The following is a 16,534-nucleotide window of genomic DNA, read 5'->3' as shown; positions in this document are numbered from 1 at the left end:
TTGACTTAAGTGCTAACACCTTATTGGTTGGGCAAGGTATATATAAAGCATTTCATGCGCATGAAGATGACATAAATATCGTTGCAGCCGGACATTTCGTTTTCACCACAGGGGCTCGTATCGTTGCTAACAATTGACCTGTCATACATGTACTATATAATAACTGCAAGGGAGAACACTTGTCTCCTTGCTCACGCGACCTATTTAAGAATAAACGCTGATATTTCAAGCTACGCTTTGCGTAGCTTAATAATTTGGTACCGATATTTAGCTCAGGCAGTCGACTGTGTATCCCTATCAAACGTTTGACTTAATATCATACCATTAAGGAATGTCAAATCATTTTCCCACGCTACTGCTCGACATGGCCGTGATCGCGCCCGCATAATATGTAAGATCCCGCTGAATGGAATACTGTCCTCTCATTGGTTGAAATAAAATGATGTCCTGTATTTATTTATAACTGATTTTCAGTTGGCCAATGAGAAGGTAGTATTTCATTCAGCGCGTTGTTCTTGTGTTGGTTTTGCTTCTTTCTTTACTTATTTTAAGACCAATGAGTCCTAACAAGCCAGATAACTTTGAAATTATGACTCGTAATTTTGACCTGAGTAGCAATAACAAGAACAATATATTGTTGTTATACATATATAATATATTCAATCTTAAATGATACTAATAAGTTCAGTTGAATGTTCATTTATAAGAAGTGAATTGATTCAGTTTTTGGATCCTTGGGGAAATGGATCCAGGGTCACTCGCAGATAGTCGTATTGCATCATAGCGATTGCTGAAATGAAGGAAACCATCGGGGTATGTTTGTTGTTGTTGTTGTTGTTGTTGTAGGGTTTAACGCATTTTTCAGCACAAGAGAGGCTATATATGGCGGCCAGTATTAATGGTGGAAGAAGAACCCGAGAGAATCCGGGAAAGAATCACCGACCCACGAGATGCTACTTGCAAGCTTTCTCACATACCCACATTGGCCGAACCCGAGACTCGAACACACGCAGACAGAGGTGTAATTGCAGTGATCCATAATGGAGAGCGCTTTAGACCACTCGGGGCCCCTGCGTATGTTTGAAAAGTACACTTCCATAGCTACATGTATAAAGGGAAACGCCTTGTGGTTTTTTTTGTTTTTTTTTTCTGTGCGTGGAGGTGCTGTGTATATTTTGTATACATGAAACTATTCTTTTATGTAACTATGAAACTGTTTTTGTCATGTACCTAAGTCGATGCCTTATGCAAAATGTCTTAATGGAGAAAATAAAGATTAATGAGTGAAGAAATAGTCTATACATAAGTATTGTTAATGTCAGCCGTGTTAGAAAGAAACATGTCGATACGACTATTATCTTCGGATAGTAGAGACAATATAATTTCCAAAATATCTTCCCTAGTCACCATATCCAATAGATGTTATTTCTGTATAGAAGTGCCTAGACATCAAGACAAACACTGTAAAAAATTTCATTACGTTTTACCCAGATATATTTGATACTGGTGAAATGGCCATTTTTCTCTGCTCCGGTTTGCTTAGGGTGTAGTGAAATGTGATTAGGTACGTTCAGGGATTGAGTTAGGTATAATCGATTTTTATAATCACGTTCCCCCCCCCCCCCCCGCCCCCGAAAAAAAAATTCCAACCCGGTCACCTTCTATCTCTTTCGACGGAAGTCCATCCAATTTGCCCACTGGATTGTTTTATAGTAAAATTTACATAGACCATATAATCCACCACCACCCTCTCTCCACCCCGACCTCCCCATGATATTTTGGTCATAGAATTAACATTGGTGTAGTGTATAACATGAGAAATACTTTGGCCAAGTGTCTTAATCAAGAACATTCATAACTTCAGAATGGTTGATTATTAGAAATTCACACACATTGAGGTTACCTCCACTTATGTCTAAACTCTGATGATAACCATTCATACCATTTCTATATTTCTTCAACGTTACAAATCGGAGATCACGTCTGAGTGGTATGCTATTTTGACGTAACAAAAGTTTCTCTCATACATAATGCAAGAGTCAATTAGGAAAGGAACCCCGATCATTAGCGCATGTTAAAGAACTTTGTTTATTTGTTTGTGTTGTTGTTGTTATTATTATTGTCTATCTGATCCGATGCGTTGGTGGACTTAACGATGGATATGTTTTCTTAAATTCGAGCCCGAAATTCGAGTCACCCGAAGCGAGCGAGATGAGAATATTTTGTGATTTTAAAGGCGAGCATGTTAGACCACTCGGGTCCATGAGCCCACGATTTTCCTTTTCTATTTGTTAAATTGTTATTCAGAATGTTTCTTTCCTCCCATTTCTGGCGGGAAGCCGTGCAGTTCCTATCTTAGGGCTCCTCTCTTCTACTGCAAGAGGTATGTCTGACTGCCCTTTCTGGAAATGCACCAACCCCTACCATCATCCCCCCCCCGCCCTTCTGTGTTTCGGCGAACAGGACCACTCGGTTTTAATTTTAATTTACTAGGTCAATTGCCCTCCTTGGATGTGAATAAAATAAAAAGTAAAACATTTTGGGATCAGCGACTTTAAAAGAAAGTTTAAACTTACAAAAAAAACAAATAAATTTTTAAAAGAATTGTGATGCCGCCGCTCGTTTTGAACTCGCGACCTCTTGTTTGGCAGCTTGGATTTCACAGAAAGATAAATGTGGGTGTTTTTATATGACTAGTTTGATTGCCCGTCCTAGGATGGGAATTGAAAAATAAAATAAATAAATAAATGTTTGAAGATAAATATAAAAAAGTAATTATAAAAATATTTTGCGAATGCCGCTACGAGTTCCAAACTCGTGACCTCTTGGTTGGCAGTTGAAACATATAGAAAGACAAATATGTTTTTTTATGTATAAGATATACCAGGGTTTCTACAATGCCGTGGTGTGCTTTTTTTCTTCCTTCTTTCAAGTCGGAAAATATGTTCTACCACATTTGATCAAGACATCAGTAATGCAATTTATTATTTCTTTGTATAGCTCTTTGATATTTTTATCCGTTGTTTATAATAGGCTTTCTATCTAAAAGTTACGATGCTGCGTTTTTATTTTTGCAGTTAATTTCTTTCTCTCTTTATTTGTTTTTTTCAGTTCAATATCGAATGACTTTTTTGCGCCTACACTTTGTTTACAAAAAGTGATATACTGGTAAAAAAATCTTCTAAATTCTACATCTCCAGTTAGCCAAACAAATATTTTTCCTCAGTCCATATTTTCTTGATATGACAATATATTTAAGAACTATAGATTCGATATATCTCATTTTTATTGGTGGTTCTATTGATTTGGTTATATTATTATTTCTGTATATCCCATGCATTTGTTTCAACGTATACACAAAGAAATATATATTTTTTACACCGACTCCCTTTTATCTAGTTTTTTTATACAATGTTTTTTCAAATATTTTCTAATTTACAATGTCTAAGATGTTGGATTATTTAGTCATCCCTCCATCATTACTTTATGAGTTTCGCTGCGGAGGTAATATAACTTCCCTCCCTATATGAACAGGATTATTTCTTTGTCAAAGTTATCTATCATACTGTCCTTCAAATCTACCTAGTTAAACATATACCATATGTTAATATACATATGTCTAAGCGACCTGCATTCGATCCATTAAATTCAAATTTTCATGTGCCTACGTTTGTAAGATAGTTCGTAGTTTTTCCCAATTGTGTTGAATTTGTATAATTTTATATCACCCCACCCCCACCCCCGCACACACACATAAGTCACTCCTAAACCTATTATACGTGTTGTTACAAGTTCTGGTTCGAGTCCAGTGTTGTTCCCCTGCCAGTTACTTATTAACAGAATTTCATTGTTTTGCATAATTAATTTTAGATTATATTGCTTTCCCGAAGTCCATAAATTCCTTTTCTAAATGTTTGAAGGCGTAGGCATCGGCTGTAAATTTTTTATTAGTCACGAACATGCTGTACCATTTTTAGTTCCTTTCTGAGGTTCGGGAGTTAAATTCCCTTTATATTTGTATTGTTATGTATTTTTATTCGGAGGGCTTCTATTGCTATTACATATGATATCATCGATAAGGAACAATCCTGATTCGCGGAACGTTCTATATTAAATTTCATCGTGCATATATAAGAAACTATATCTATGTAACTATACTATATTCTGTCAAAAGCCTTTCTTGATATATAAGATCAAGACCCCCTCCTCTCTTTAGTTTCCAAAAAAGCAATCGCTGTTTTTTAAGGATAGAACTTTGTTATGAATATAATGTTAATTATTGTTCCGACAAATGTTTTAATTCTGTTAGAAAGGATCTTACTACGTATTTTAAAATCTGTATTTAAAATAATATCGATATCCAACTCGTTATGTATTTTACATCTCCTTTCCCCTCGTACATAAGTGTTTCTACCCCTTCTTTCATCGTGGACGTCATTTCATTATTTAAAGAATATTAACATATCATATCTTTAATATTGGAATTAAGATATATTTTAAGGTAATATATAAATCTGTCGTTAAACCACCAGAACTAATTGATTTTCGTTTATGGAGTTGCTTGAATGCTGCAATTATTTCATTTGATATTATACGTTTTTCGCATTGAGACCTAGAGTCCTGTGGGATTTGCGACAATTCTATATGCCCAGCGTATTCTTTTATCTCCCCCTCCGTGATATATTTGTGTAGTGTATAGTTTTTTTTAAAAGCTGTATATATCTCCTATTATGTGTGTTGGTTTAGTTATGGTAACGTTATATTTTTTAGTTTTTTCATATGCCTGCTATTTCCTTCTCTTATTTCTTCCATTATTTACATACTTCTTGCTTTATTATATAAATTGGATAATTCTCCTGCCCTTATTTTCTGCCAGTTAATTTGTAATCTTATAAAGCTTCGTACTTTCATCACTTTTATTTTATCCTCTACGTTTTGTATTTAAATATTTATTGCATTTTCTTTGCCTTCCCCGTCTTATGTTTTGTTTGACTTGACAATATGTTTTGGTTGTTGATTTAATTTTGTTCTTAATTCCCTCCCCAACTCTTCCATTAGGTTGTAATATTCCCTATTTAAAAAGGTTTCTAACAGTACTTTAAGTATGGCTTTGTATTCTTCGTCTCCTACAACTTAGTTGTTTAATTGCCATAGGTTCTGAACCAATCTTGCCCAGCTTCACTTGGTAACAGGTCAATCGTAGCTAAATTAACGGTCGAATAATTCAGTTTTCTTGTATTTCTTTGCAGTTTTGACTGCATTATACGAATCTCTATTTCAGGATGCCTGAAACAGCTGCGATCAGTACACGTACTGATGAAAATAAAATTCAAACTTTCGCTTGCTATTATAGTGTAATTTTGTAACAGCTAGCAAAACTGTATATGAATTGGACGGTGACGACTACATTTGAAACTATGGAAGTCAGCCAAGTCTAAAACTTTCATCAAGATAGTATATATCCTTTGGCTTGTGCCCTTGCCACACAACTTTGGAAATGGTTCAGAGAGCTTCTCCATTTACCATCATGGATATAAAATAAAGGTATGCTGTTTATTGATAGAGAGTATTTGCTTCTATCGAGTGAATAATGGATATATTTCATTTATTTAATTTTTTTGTGGGTGGAATATATTCGTTATTCACTCAATACAAGCCGGTTTTACTTTATGTTCCGCTCGAACGTATTGGCTAGCAAAATGTATAATAAATTGAAGTAGAAGCTCTCTTACTGGATAATGTCAGCTGATCACCATTTATTTTCTGCTGTGTTTTTCTTGATAGTTGTATAGAAAATAGTAGTAGTAACAGAGCCTGCTTTATGGCCGATTGGACCGATGAGGTGCAATTGGGCCCAGCATTCAAGGTGCCCCGCGCGTTAGTAAATTTTAAAAATATATATAGAGAAAGAAAGTAACTTTAAATCGATGGAAGAAATGTTAAGTTCGAAATTGTATAAAACTTGTTTAAAAGTTTATTTACAAATTCAGTGCTCACAGGAGGCCACTCGCGTAAATCAAGGGGTCCCGCCAAAATAATCCAAATCCAGCCCCGCGTTTGCTAAGGCCACTGCTTAGTAATAACATAGTTCTCTTTCGTAACTAAACGTTGAATACACATAATCTAAAAGAAAACTGAAAAGTAGGTTGCTCGATTCCAACCTGGTACACCTGCGTGATACGTGGATATGTTTACCATTAAACTAAGAATAGTACGATGTTCTTGGTCATAATGTTATCAACGTCTATCGATTACATTAGGACAAAAACCAGTTTAATTTGATTGGTTGGTTGGTTGGTTGGTATGTGTACGTGTATTACACCAATTTATGTGGCTCTACATGGCGGCCAGTATTTGTGGTGGAAGAAGTACCCGGGAAGAACCACTGACCCACATGAAGCTTCTGGCAAGCTTTCTCGCATGCCCACGTAGGTAGAGTCAAGACTCGAACCCATGCGGACGGAGGGTAGTGACAGTGATATAATAAACGTGAGCGTATTAGACCACTCGGCCACCAGTGACCCCATTCACAATTTACTCCAGTGAATTATGGAAAAATATTTTAAATGGAAAATCCACTGATTCGCAGACTAGCATATAATAAAAATACGATAATAATCATCTGAAATTCATGTACATAATGATTGCTATATATACAGTAAATAATAACAAATTTAAACAACAATCTCTCCTACAAAATATTTGCAAAATCGAGCTATATCTAAATAACCACGCCTATGTTTAAGATTAAAACTTTATACAGTCCGAATTAAAACCATTACGCTATTCCGGATTACGGCCAGTTATTCCAGTCCCGTTTAATAAGTATACTAAAACAGTCTCCTGATTACGAGAAGTAATCACATAAGCCAATATTTTACGGATGCCGACAGCAGAACCCAGATATTCAGACCGTCCAACCATGTGATCACTCTATTTCGGTCTCGCTGTTAATCGTAATAGCGAAATACACTGTATATAATACTGGTAGGTGACACATATAAATTATACCTAGCGAGATACATACTTAACTTTTGGGCGACACATCAACCATTCGGCGACTGGTCGCCCAAAAGGTTGGTATTTTGCATGAGCGTACATAGTTTTACCTTTCGGCGACAGTAAATGGGCGACAAAAAATGTATGTTTGTCATTTATTTTATTTTACCACTCTTTCGTGTATTTTCATATTCCTTTCAGTATTCTATACAGTATTCACTATATAGGCACAATCATGACCCACACATATTCAGTATACAACGATGTCGCCGAAAGGTTGCAATTTAGACGCTGTCGCCTAAAGGTCGGATTTGTGTGTGCATATATATATATATATATATATATATATATATATATATATATATATATATATATATATATATATACTTACGGGGACAATAATTAATTAATTAATTGATATAAAGACAGTTTGAGAAACATTTAAATAGACTGTTGCATATATGTTAAATTATTATTCAGCAATTTAATGGTTGAAAGCATTAATTTGTGTTGATATTGTAATACGTCAGGCTGAAATATATTTCGGACGCCGACAGAACTAGGCTGCATTTTGTAAATGTGACATATAATATATGATGGATGAAAATAGCTTTTGGAGCAAATATGATGCTATATTGGAATTACCATAGTTGTTTTAACAATGGTTGATTGAATTAAATATTTTTGTAATAATTATATGGGTAACTTTCCTGCACTAAATAGTGTTCATGTTCTCGAGTAGGGCGGTGATGGTGCTTTTAGATTTATGTCAGTAATACGGGTCAGTTCCTTCTGTACCACCTGATTTGTTCATGAATAGCATGCGACACTGTGGACAATGAAAGTTACCACCATGTACCCATAGCTGTTGACAAAGACATACAGAATAACATAATATCATTATTGTCAGTCACGAAAAAAAAAACATGTATCATCAATATACCTATATACACCACTTTGAGATTTGAAAGTGACAAATAACATGCACAGTGTTTGTTCTGTGCATTTATATACCAGGGTATGTTTTAAAACGAAAGTAGTCTGCTTTCACTGTCTACTATTCCTCAACCTCCTGGCTACCTATTTGTTCTCACAGATGCCCGTGGTTTTCCATTTCCGCCAACAGTAATTAATTTACTGAGTGCCCTCTATCAACAATCCTTACAAATTTACTCTTTGTCAGTATAAGTTTGCCAACCACAATGTTGATATCACTGGATTAAATATTCAGTTATTGCTTTGTTTCATTATTGTCACCATCAATTGGCTGTTCCACCGGCTGGATTCGGCTTTTATTCACGATAAGTTCTCCATCAATTTCATATAAATACTACTTAACTTTCGATTCCATATTTGTGTCAAGACAATCTTTAACAAAAGCAACCGATGCTCCAGTGTCCATGGTATCTCCTACTTCACTGGTCACAGGTTTTGCGCGCATGGCAGCTTATCAACACTATATTCAATGTCCACGATATAAGTTTTAAATTTTCCAGTTACAGTGAGTATATACAAATACAATAAAAAATACACATTTTAATCTGCGGCATGTGACTGAATTATTGTAGGCAAAATATAAACGCAGTAACATACACGAAGTTCCTCCATTTAATTGGATTAGCACATGTGACGTTTTATAGGCAGTGTTATGAAAAAAGGGTCTAGCACTGAGCCAATCAACTTAAGAAGCATTGTCAGATCCGTTGATCCCCATATAAAAAAAAAGAAATATGCAACCACAAGCATAACAGGAAATGGCACATTTTGCGTTAACATATTACACTATTAGGGCAAAACAAAAGATTTAAATCGAAGTAAAAAGGAAATAAAGGAATCGCAGCAAGTTAATCATAGTTGAAGAAATAAATGCTTTGCATAAGGAAACATTTATGCAGATGGGAAGACCATAAGTCATGGTTAACATACTATTGTTTAACAAATATGTGTGTTTGGGTTTGCGGATAATGACTGAACATTAAAAGTTAAAATAAATGGTTATACTGCTAGAAACAGATGTCATACTACCATGAAATCAGTGAAAGGCAGACAAAAAACAAGAGCATGAGACAATGCTAAACACATGAGATTCATTCATGCAAAATAAAGACTAACATGAGAGAAATTTAATTTAAATCTACAAATGCATGCACTGCTAAGATCAGTGGAATCTTGTTAACCAGAAAACTTCTTCTATATTACTATGCCGATCACATTTACGCATCAAAATATTTTAGAATACAAATGGTCGGAATATAGAAAATCAAATAAATTGGTTGCATGCAAACAATAATGAAAAAAAAGCAAACATGACAGAAGGAATAAACTTGTCATGAACCAGTAGGTGGAATGTTCTAATTCCACCTACTACTAGCAGTGATGATGTCAAGCCCCTTCCCTAGCAACAAAAATATTTCAAATTGCACCAAATAAGACTAACAGTTCGAGTTCGAAACATGTAATATACAACATCACGATATTATCAGCAAATTTTCCTATGGATCAAACGTCAAAATAAGAATTATATGTGTTATTAAGTTCCCTCAAAAGAACTTAAACGAAATTCATATCTAAGTCAAAGTTTTTCAACAATCGACTTCTGAAAGTCAGAGAACTAGAGAAAGTGACATTGACAGTTAGTAGGAAGAACAACTTATATGGATAATTGGGACACCAATGGACTGTATGTAAGGTTAAATGTGTTTGCTTAGGTCTTGTTTCTTCATTGTCTTGAAGCTTCTGGATTGAAATGACATATCTATTAAATTTTCCTGCTGGCTCCCTTCATAACATAGCACACTGCAAATTCGTTGTTCGCATTTACATTATTCAAATACCGTGAAAGTTATCTGTCAGCATTTCATTATTCAGTACAATAATAAACTTAATTAATAAGGATGAAGTTTAAATTAAATCAAGAGTCAATAAATATTTGAGAGACGAGTTGTGATGATTTCACTCCCTTCAACTCCTACCGATTATGGTCGCCAACATTTCAAAATTCAGATCAATCGTATACCATGGTCGATCAAAATTTGAGATCCTTACAGTACTGGTATTCAAATTTCGCCACATATCTAAAGACTGTGGATTCTTTAATACAGATGGTATAAATATATTCATGAATGAAATTCGATAAGTGTTAATTGTGTTTAATTACGTATTGTTCCTTTATTATGTATATAATTTTAGCACCCTTATAGAATCATAAATGTTTGCACATTTATTATCCTGATATGTCAGTATTATATTTACTTAGGCCAATGTGATTTTTCTGGCAGTTTCAAAACCATATAAAAAGAATTATTTAGTTTAATAGAGATAATTTGTCTTTTCAAAGAGAAGACAATTGAACCGATCACAATAAATAATGAGAACACACGACATCAAAAACACAATCATAAATAATATACAACGAAAACTACAAGTATCGTCAAAATATACGTTATTATCTCTCCGTTATTTTTGCGTCACGTAATTATGTTTTCGGCAGGCATCTATTCTCTTGCAAATTGTTTTATAAAATCCTGTCTGCATCCGTTTAAATATATGACCCTTTTAATTGTAATCAAATATATAGTGACATTAAGTCAGGTACTGGGACACACAATGCAAATGTCCCAACACCATATATTGTGCATACACATTTGGCAGCGATATTCCAGATCAGGGGTCCTTCAGCATATTCTAGAAACTGAATGACTCGTAGCGGTACATTAATTTTCTCTTTTATCTGTTCTAATCATTTCATTGTTATATTCACTTATTCTATTATTTGCTATATAGAAAACTGAACAATTTATAACACATAGCAATTGAAATTTTAAACAATCCTTAATGTTTCCAAGAAATTTATTAACTAAAACCTTTCTGGGATTATTATAGTTTGCAAAACAAATAAAGCGATTCTTGTTCATTGAATAACTTTTATATGCATGTCTTCATGACGATTTCATCGAGGAAATATAACAAAGGCTTGAAGAAATGCATGAAGAAAAATGTAAAAGAAAGGCATCTAATACGAAAGTAACAATTGAAAATATGTTCTTCAACAAAAATGAATCTTGTTAAACGCATTTAATTCACCATCTAATAACAAAGTAGTTTGACGGATCATTCGCACCAAATGCTCCCGATTGCAGATGTTTGATTTGTGTACCGACATGGCAGTCTTGAACAGCAAACTGAAAGAACAAATCAGAAAAATATGATAATAATTAAGCTGTTAATTATTACTGAAATAAAACATAAGTAAAATGTACCAATTATGATACTAATGCATATGATGATTGCCTATGCAATGATGACAAAACTGAAAATAATACTAATAGTAAGAAGAAGAAGAAGAAAACAAATAAGCAGGGAGAATAATGTGGAAAACAATGACGAAATGTTTATCATATTATTGGTTATCCCACATTCAAAACTAAACATATCAACATTTATACCTACTAATCAGCAAATTATGTATTCATATTATACAGTAGATAACTAAGTGTCAGAAGTGAGAGCACTGAAATTGTTTTATTATATTTGCATGCTTTCTGTGTGTTTCAGATGCGTTTGACAAAGCACCAAGGTTAGGTAGATACCTAATATTACTTTATTTTTTGTATTTAATATTTTTGTTGCATTTCGTGAAAGAAAATACGGTTTGTGGTAATTACGTGGTTTGTATAAAACTGCACTTTAAGGTTGGTCACCACCAAACTTTTGAAATGACTTCTATGAAAGAACTGGTAGAACTGGGGAAACAGTTTGGTTATGAGGGGGAGTCCCTTAGAAATTTCGTTCGTGAAGAACAAGCCCGGGAGAGGGACCAAAGATTAAAGGAGAGGGAATTAGAGAGGGAAAAATTTGAAATGGAACAACAACTAGAAAGGGAAAAAAGGGAAACCCAGAAGGAAATGATAGAATTAGAGAAGTGTAATATCGAACTAGAGAAACAGGCTGAGAGGGAATTAGAAAGGGAAAAAAGGGAAACCCAGAAGGAAATGATAGAATTAGAGAAGGGTAAGATTGAACTAGAGAAACAGGCTGAGAGGGAAAGGATAGAATGGGAAAGGGAAGCAGAGAGGGAGAAGTTAGAAGGGGAAGATAGAAATCGGCAGAGGGAACATCTAAGAAATTCTGAGCTATTGCAAGCTAAAACAGAGGGGGAACATGATGTTAAACTGAGAGGTCCAAAATTGCCCCCATTTGAAGACGATAAAGATAATATGGATAGTTATCTAAATAGGTTTGAGAGGTATGCTACGCTACAAAAATGGAAGAAAGACGATTGGCCTCTCCATCTTAGCGCGTTATTGAAAGGTAAAGCGTTAGACGTGTATTCGCGTTTATCCACGGCTGATTCGCTCATTTACCCCGTGTTGAAAGAGGCACTTCTCAAGAAATATGAACTAACCGAGCAAGGGTTTCGCAAGAAGTTTAAGTATAGTAAACCAGATAGAGGCGAAACATTCACACAGTTCGTCAGTAGGACTTGCAATTATTTGCAGCGATGGGTGGAATGTGGTAAAGTCGTCAAGACATTTGAGGGTCTTGTCGATTTCTTGCTTCGTGACCAATTGTTAACAACTTGTGGCAAGGAGTTATATTTATTCTTGAAGGAAAGATCCTTCACAAATGTACATGAAATGGCCACACAGGCGGATTTGTTCGCCGAAGCTCGGGGAGGTTCGCAGAATGTCATCACGCGAGATGTCAAAGGTGGGAATCAGGTCAACGACAGAAAACCCAGGGAACCTGAAAAATCTGGTAGGAGTAACCAGGGGAAGCGGAGTGACATGCAGTGTTTCATTTGCAAGGAAGTGGGTCATATCTCCCACTATTGTCCTAAGCGGAAGGGACCAGTCCAGAAAGTAGCGGTATCCATTAGAGGCAGAAGATCGGTAAATGGAAAACTTAATGTTTCCCAGCAAGTTAAGCGGAAAGCGGTGCGTGAACCGGTGGTGCGTTCAGAGATCAGTCGCGATGTGATCCAATCAATCGGCACGTGTATTTTTCCAGAGGCACGGGTGCCGACCGCAAACGGCACTGTTAACGGACAAGAAGTCACCGTTCTACGAGACACGGGATGCACTACTGTAGTCGTGAAACGGAGCTTAGTCCGCGATGATCAATTGCTTGGGGTTAAATCACCTTGCATGTTGCTTGACCAGATAATTGGCCACGTTCCAGTTGCAAGGATAATGATAGATACACCTTTTTTGACCGGGACTGTGGAAGCTTTATGCGTAGCCAACCCGATCTATGAACTGACGATTGGCAACGTACCGGGTTCTAGACTCCCAACCATAGCAGATTTCCGATTCCCTATCATCCAGGCAGTGCAAACTAGGGCTCAGGTAAAGGAGGAAAATAAACCTTTGCGTAAGTTAAAAGTACCGGAAGCCATTACTGATATATCCCGCGAAGAATTCCAAAATGAGCAAAAACGTGACGCGTCTTTACGTGCAACCTCTGAGAAGGCATTAACGGGTACCGTGAGAAAGTGTAAGAACGGGGGTTCCTCTAAATTCCTTGTTCGAAAGGGTTTAATGTACAGGGAATACTCTACATCGGATAGGAAGTTCTTGCAATTAGTGGTTCCCCAGAAATTTAGGGCACATGTATTAAAGGTCGCGCACGAGTCGAGTATGGCAGGTCATTTAGGCGTAAAGAAAACAACGGATAGGGTATTAAGAGAATTTTATTGGCCTGGCGTCAATAGCGACATAGCGCGGTTCTGTCGCTCGTGCGACGTTTGCCAGAAAACGATCTCTAAGGGCAGGGTAACTAGAGTACCGTTAGGTCAGATGCCCTTGATAGATACTCCGTTCAAACGAGAAGCGATCGACATTGTAGGACCAATATTTCCGCATACAGATCGGAAAAACCGATACATCTTGACACTGGTAGATTACGCTACCAGATATCCAGAAGCCATAGCTTTGCCATCAATTGAAACCGAACGTGTAGCCGAAGCGCTCGTAGACATGTTCAGCAGGGTCGGAGTGCCCGAAGAGGTTCTTACGGATTGTGGAGCGCAATTCACCTCAGATCTTATGGCAGAAATTAGTAGGTTGTTGTCCCTTAAACAGTTACGCACAACACCTTACCATCCTATGTGCAATGGATTGGTCGAGAAATTCAACGGCACATTGAAGCAAATGTTACGGAGAATGTGTGCGGAAAGACCGAAGGATTGGGATAGATATATGAACGCCCTTCTGTTCGCATATCGTGAGGTTCCTCAGGAAAGCTTGGGTTTCTCCCCGTTTGAACTATTGTACGGTAGGACAGTTCGTGGTCCTATGCGCATACTTCGTGAACTGTGGACAGACGAGGTCGCGGACGAAGAAGTTAAGACCACATACCATTACGTAGTTGATTTGCGCGAAAGATTAGAAAGTACTTGTCAAATGGCGCAAGACGAACTCGCGAAATCTAGTCGTAGGTACGCCAAGTACTACAACCGAGGAACTCGGAGTAAAAAAATTGATGTAGGCGATCAAGTGTTGGTGCTTCTCCCAACGAATAACAACAAGCTGCTAGTCCAATGGAAAGGGCCATATGAAGTCAGACAGGTGAAAGGCGAAATGGATTATATCATTGATATGGAGGGGAAGTCCAAGACATTTCATGCCAATATGCTTAAACTTTACGTAGCGAGACTTGGACAAACGATTGATAAAGGGATTTTGAATGTAGTATGCGTTGCGGTGATAGAGGATAGGTCTGGTGACGAAGCGGAATTCGTCTCCAGCACAGAAATACCCCTTGAATACCCCATGGACGTTGGTAAAGAAAGTATTTACCAGATAAATGTATGCCCTGAGTTATCGGAGGGTCAACGTACACAGATTATGGAGGTTTTGTCCAAATATCCAGATGTGTTCACGGACAGACCAGGCTGTACGGGTCTAATTCGACACGAGATCAAATTGAATACCACTGAGCCTATCAGGATTAAAGGATATCCAATACCCTTTAATGCACGGGAGACAATCAGCGAAGAAGTGATGAAAATGTTAGACCAGGGAGTGATCGAACCTTCAAACTCCCCATACTCGTCCCCCGTGGTGTTAGTCAGAAAGAAAGACGGGACCAACCGGTTATGCATCGACTTTCGGCAATTAAACAAGATCACCGTATTTGATGCAGAACCAATGCCAGATATGGAAAGTGTATTTTCAAAATTGGCAGGTCATAAATACATTTCCAAATTAGATCTAAGCAAGGGATATTGGCAGATACCCATCGCCGATAATGGCCGCGAGTTGACGGCATTCGCGACTCCCAAAGGACTGTTTCAATTTAAAGTTATGCCTTTCGGGTTAGTCAACGCCGGTGCGTCGTGCGTTCGTCTCATGCGCAAATTGTTAAACGGAACGGAAAACGTCGACAGCTTCGTAGACGACATCTTTGTTTACACGCATACATGGGATGAAAATGTTAAGGTATTACGGGATCTGTTCGATAGACTTCACATTGCAAATCTTTCAGTTAGGCCTACTAAGTGTAGCATAGGGTATTCCAGTCTGGAATGTTTGGGACATCTGGTAAGTGGACTAGGCCAGTTGCAACCTCATCCAGATAAAATAGGAGCAATCAGGGATGCCCCTAGACCAGAGACAAAAAAACAAGTAAGGTCTTTCCTAGGTCTAATCGGGTTCTACAGGAAATTCGTCCCCAACTTTTCGGCTATTGCCAGCCCATTAACGGATTTGACTAGGAAGGGGCAACCGAATAAAGTTTCATGGGGTGTATGCCAGGAAAAAGCGTTTAACACTCTAAAACACAAACTGGTAAGTGCACCAATTTTAAAGTTGCCGGAAATAGATAAACCTTTTGTACTGAAGACTGATGCGTCCGATACGGGTCTTGGGGCTGTTTTGCTACAGGAGCAAGGGGGATGAAATTGCCCATTGCTTATGCAAGTAGGAAATTGCTCCCTAGAGAGGAAAAGTACTCCGTGATTGAAAAGGAGTGCCTAGGTTTAGTATGGGGAATAGGAAAATTCCATACATATCTTTTTGGGAGGGAGTTTACCTTGCAAACGGACCATCAGCCGCTTTTATATTTGAATAAAGCAAAGGTCACCAATGCAAGATTGATGCGTTGGGCGTTGTCTTTGCAACCATACAGTTTTCTAATCGAGGCAATTCGAGGGTCAGAAAATGTGGGAGCTGATTTTTTAAGTAGGGTGTAATTAGCAAATCATTTCGTTCGGTCTGAAAATTGAAAGTTTTAATAATGATTCATTGTTCACATTCCGTAATTGTTCTAAAAGTGATACCACTTTTTTTTAGGGGGGAGGTATTGTCACGGAATGGTGTAAATGTTGTTAATTAAATACATGTACTCGGGTTTCGTTTCTTTTCTCTGTACAACGATACCCGAGGGTGATTATAATATGGTCTATGTATTTCGAAATCGTGAGTACGATTCGTCCTGTGCCACACGTGCAAGGTGCCTTTGATAAAGAATAACGAAAATTCTAAAGGTATAAATACATTACTGCATGTAAAGGACCTTTACAATACTAATGGTT

At 37.0% G+C, this 16,534-nt stretch overlaps 1 protein-coding gene across 1 annotated transcript in view; it reads right to left on the bottom strand.

The window, feature by feature from the left end:
* Positions 1-11,058: 11,058 nt before the first annotated feature.
* The window catches only part of LOC149790327 (uncharacterized), a 41,717-nt gene continuing 36,241 nt past the window's right edge, over positions 11,059-16,534 (bottom strand). The window contains exon 22 of the mRNA XM_089972381.1: positions 11,059-11,180. Coding sequence (XP_089828507.1) covers positions 11,079-11,180 — 102 coding nt within the window. The 3' untranslated portion in view covers positions 11,059-11,078. The remainder of the gene's footprint in view (positions 11,181-16,534) is intronic.

The sequence above is a fragment of the Sinohyriopsis cumingii genome, chromosome 10, assembly GCF_028554795.1.
Source record: "Sinohyriopsis cumingii isolate HCF-2022 chromosome 10, ASM2855479v2, whole genome shotgun sequence".
Taxonomy (NCBI): Eukaryota; Metazoa; Mollusca; class Bivalvia; order Unionida; family Unionidae; genus Sinohyriopsis; species Sinohyriopsis cumingii.
Note: the sequence above shows the minus strand (reverse complement) of the source record. Positions and strands in the feature narration are given on the sequence as shown.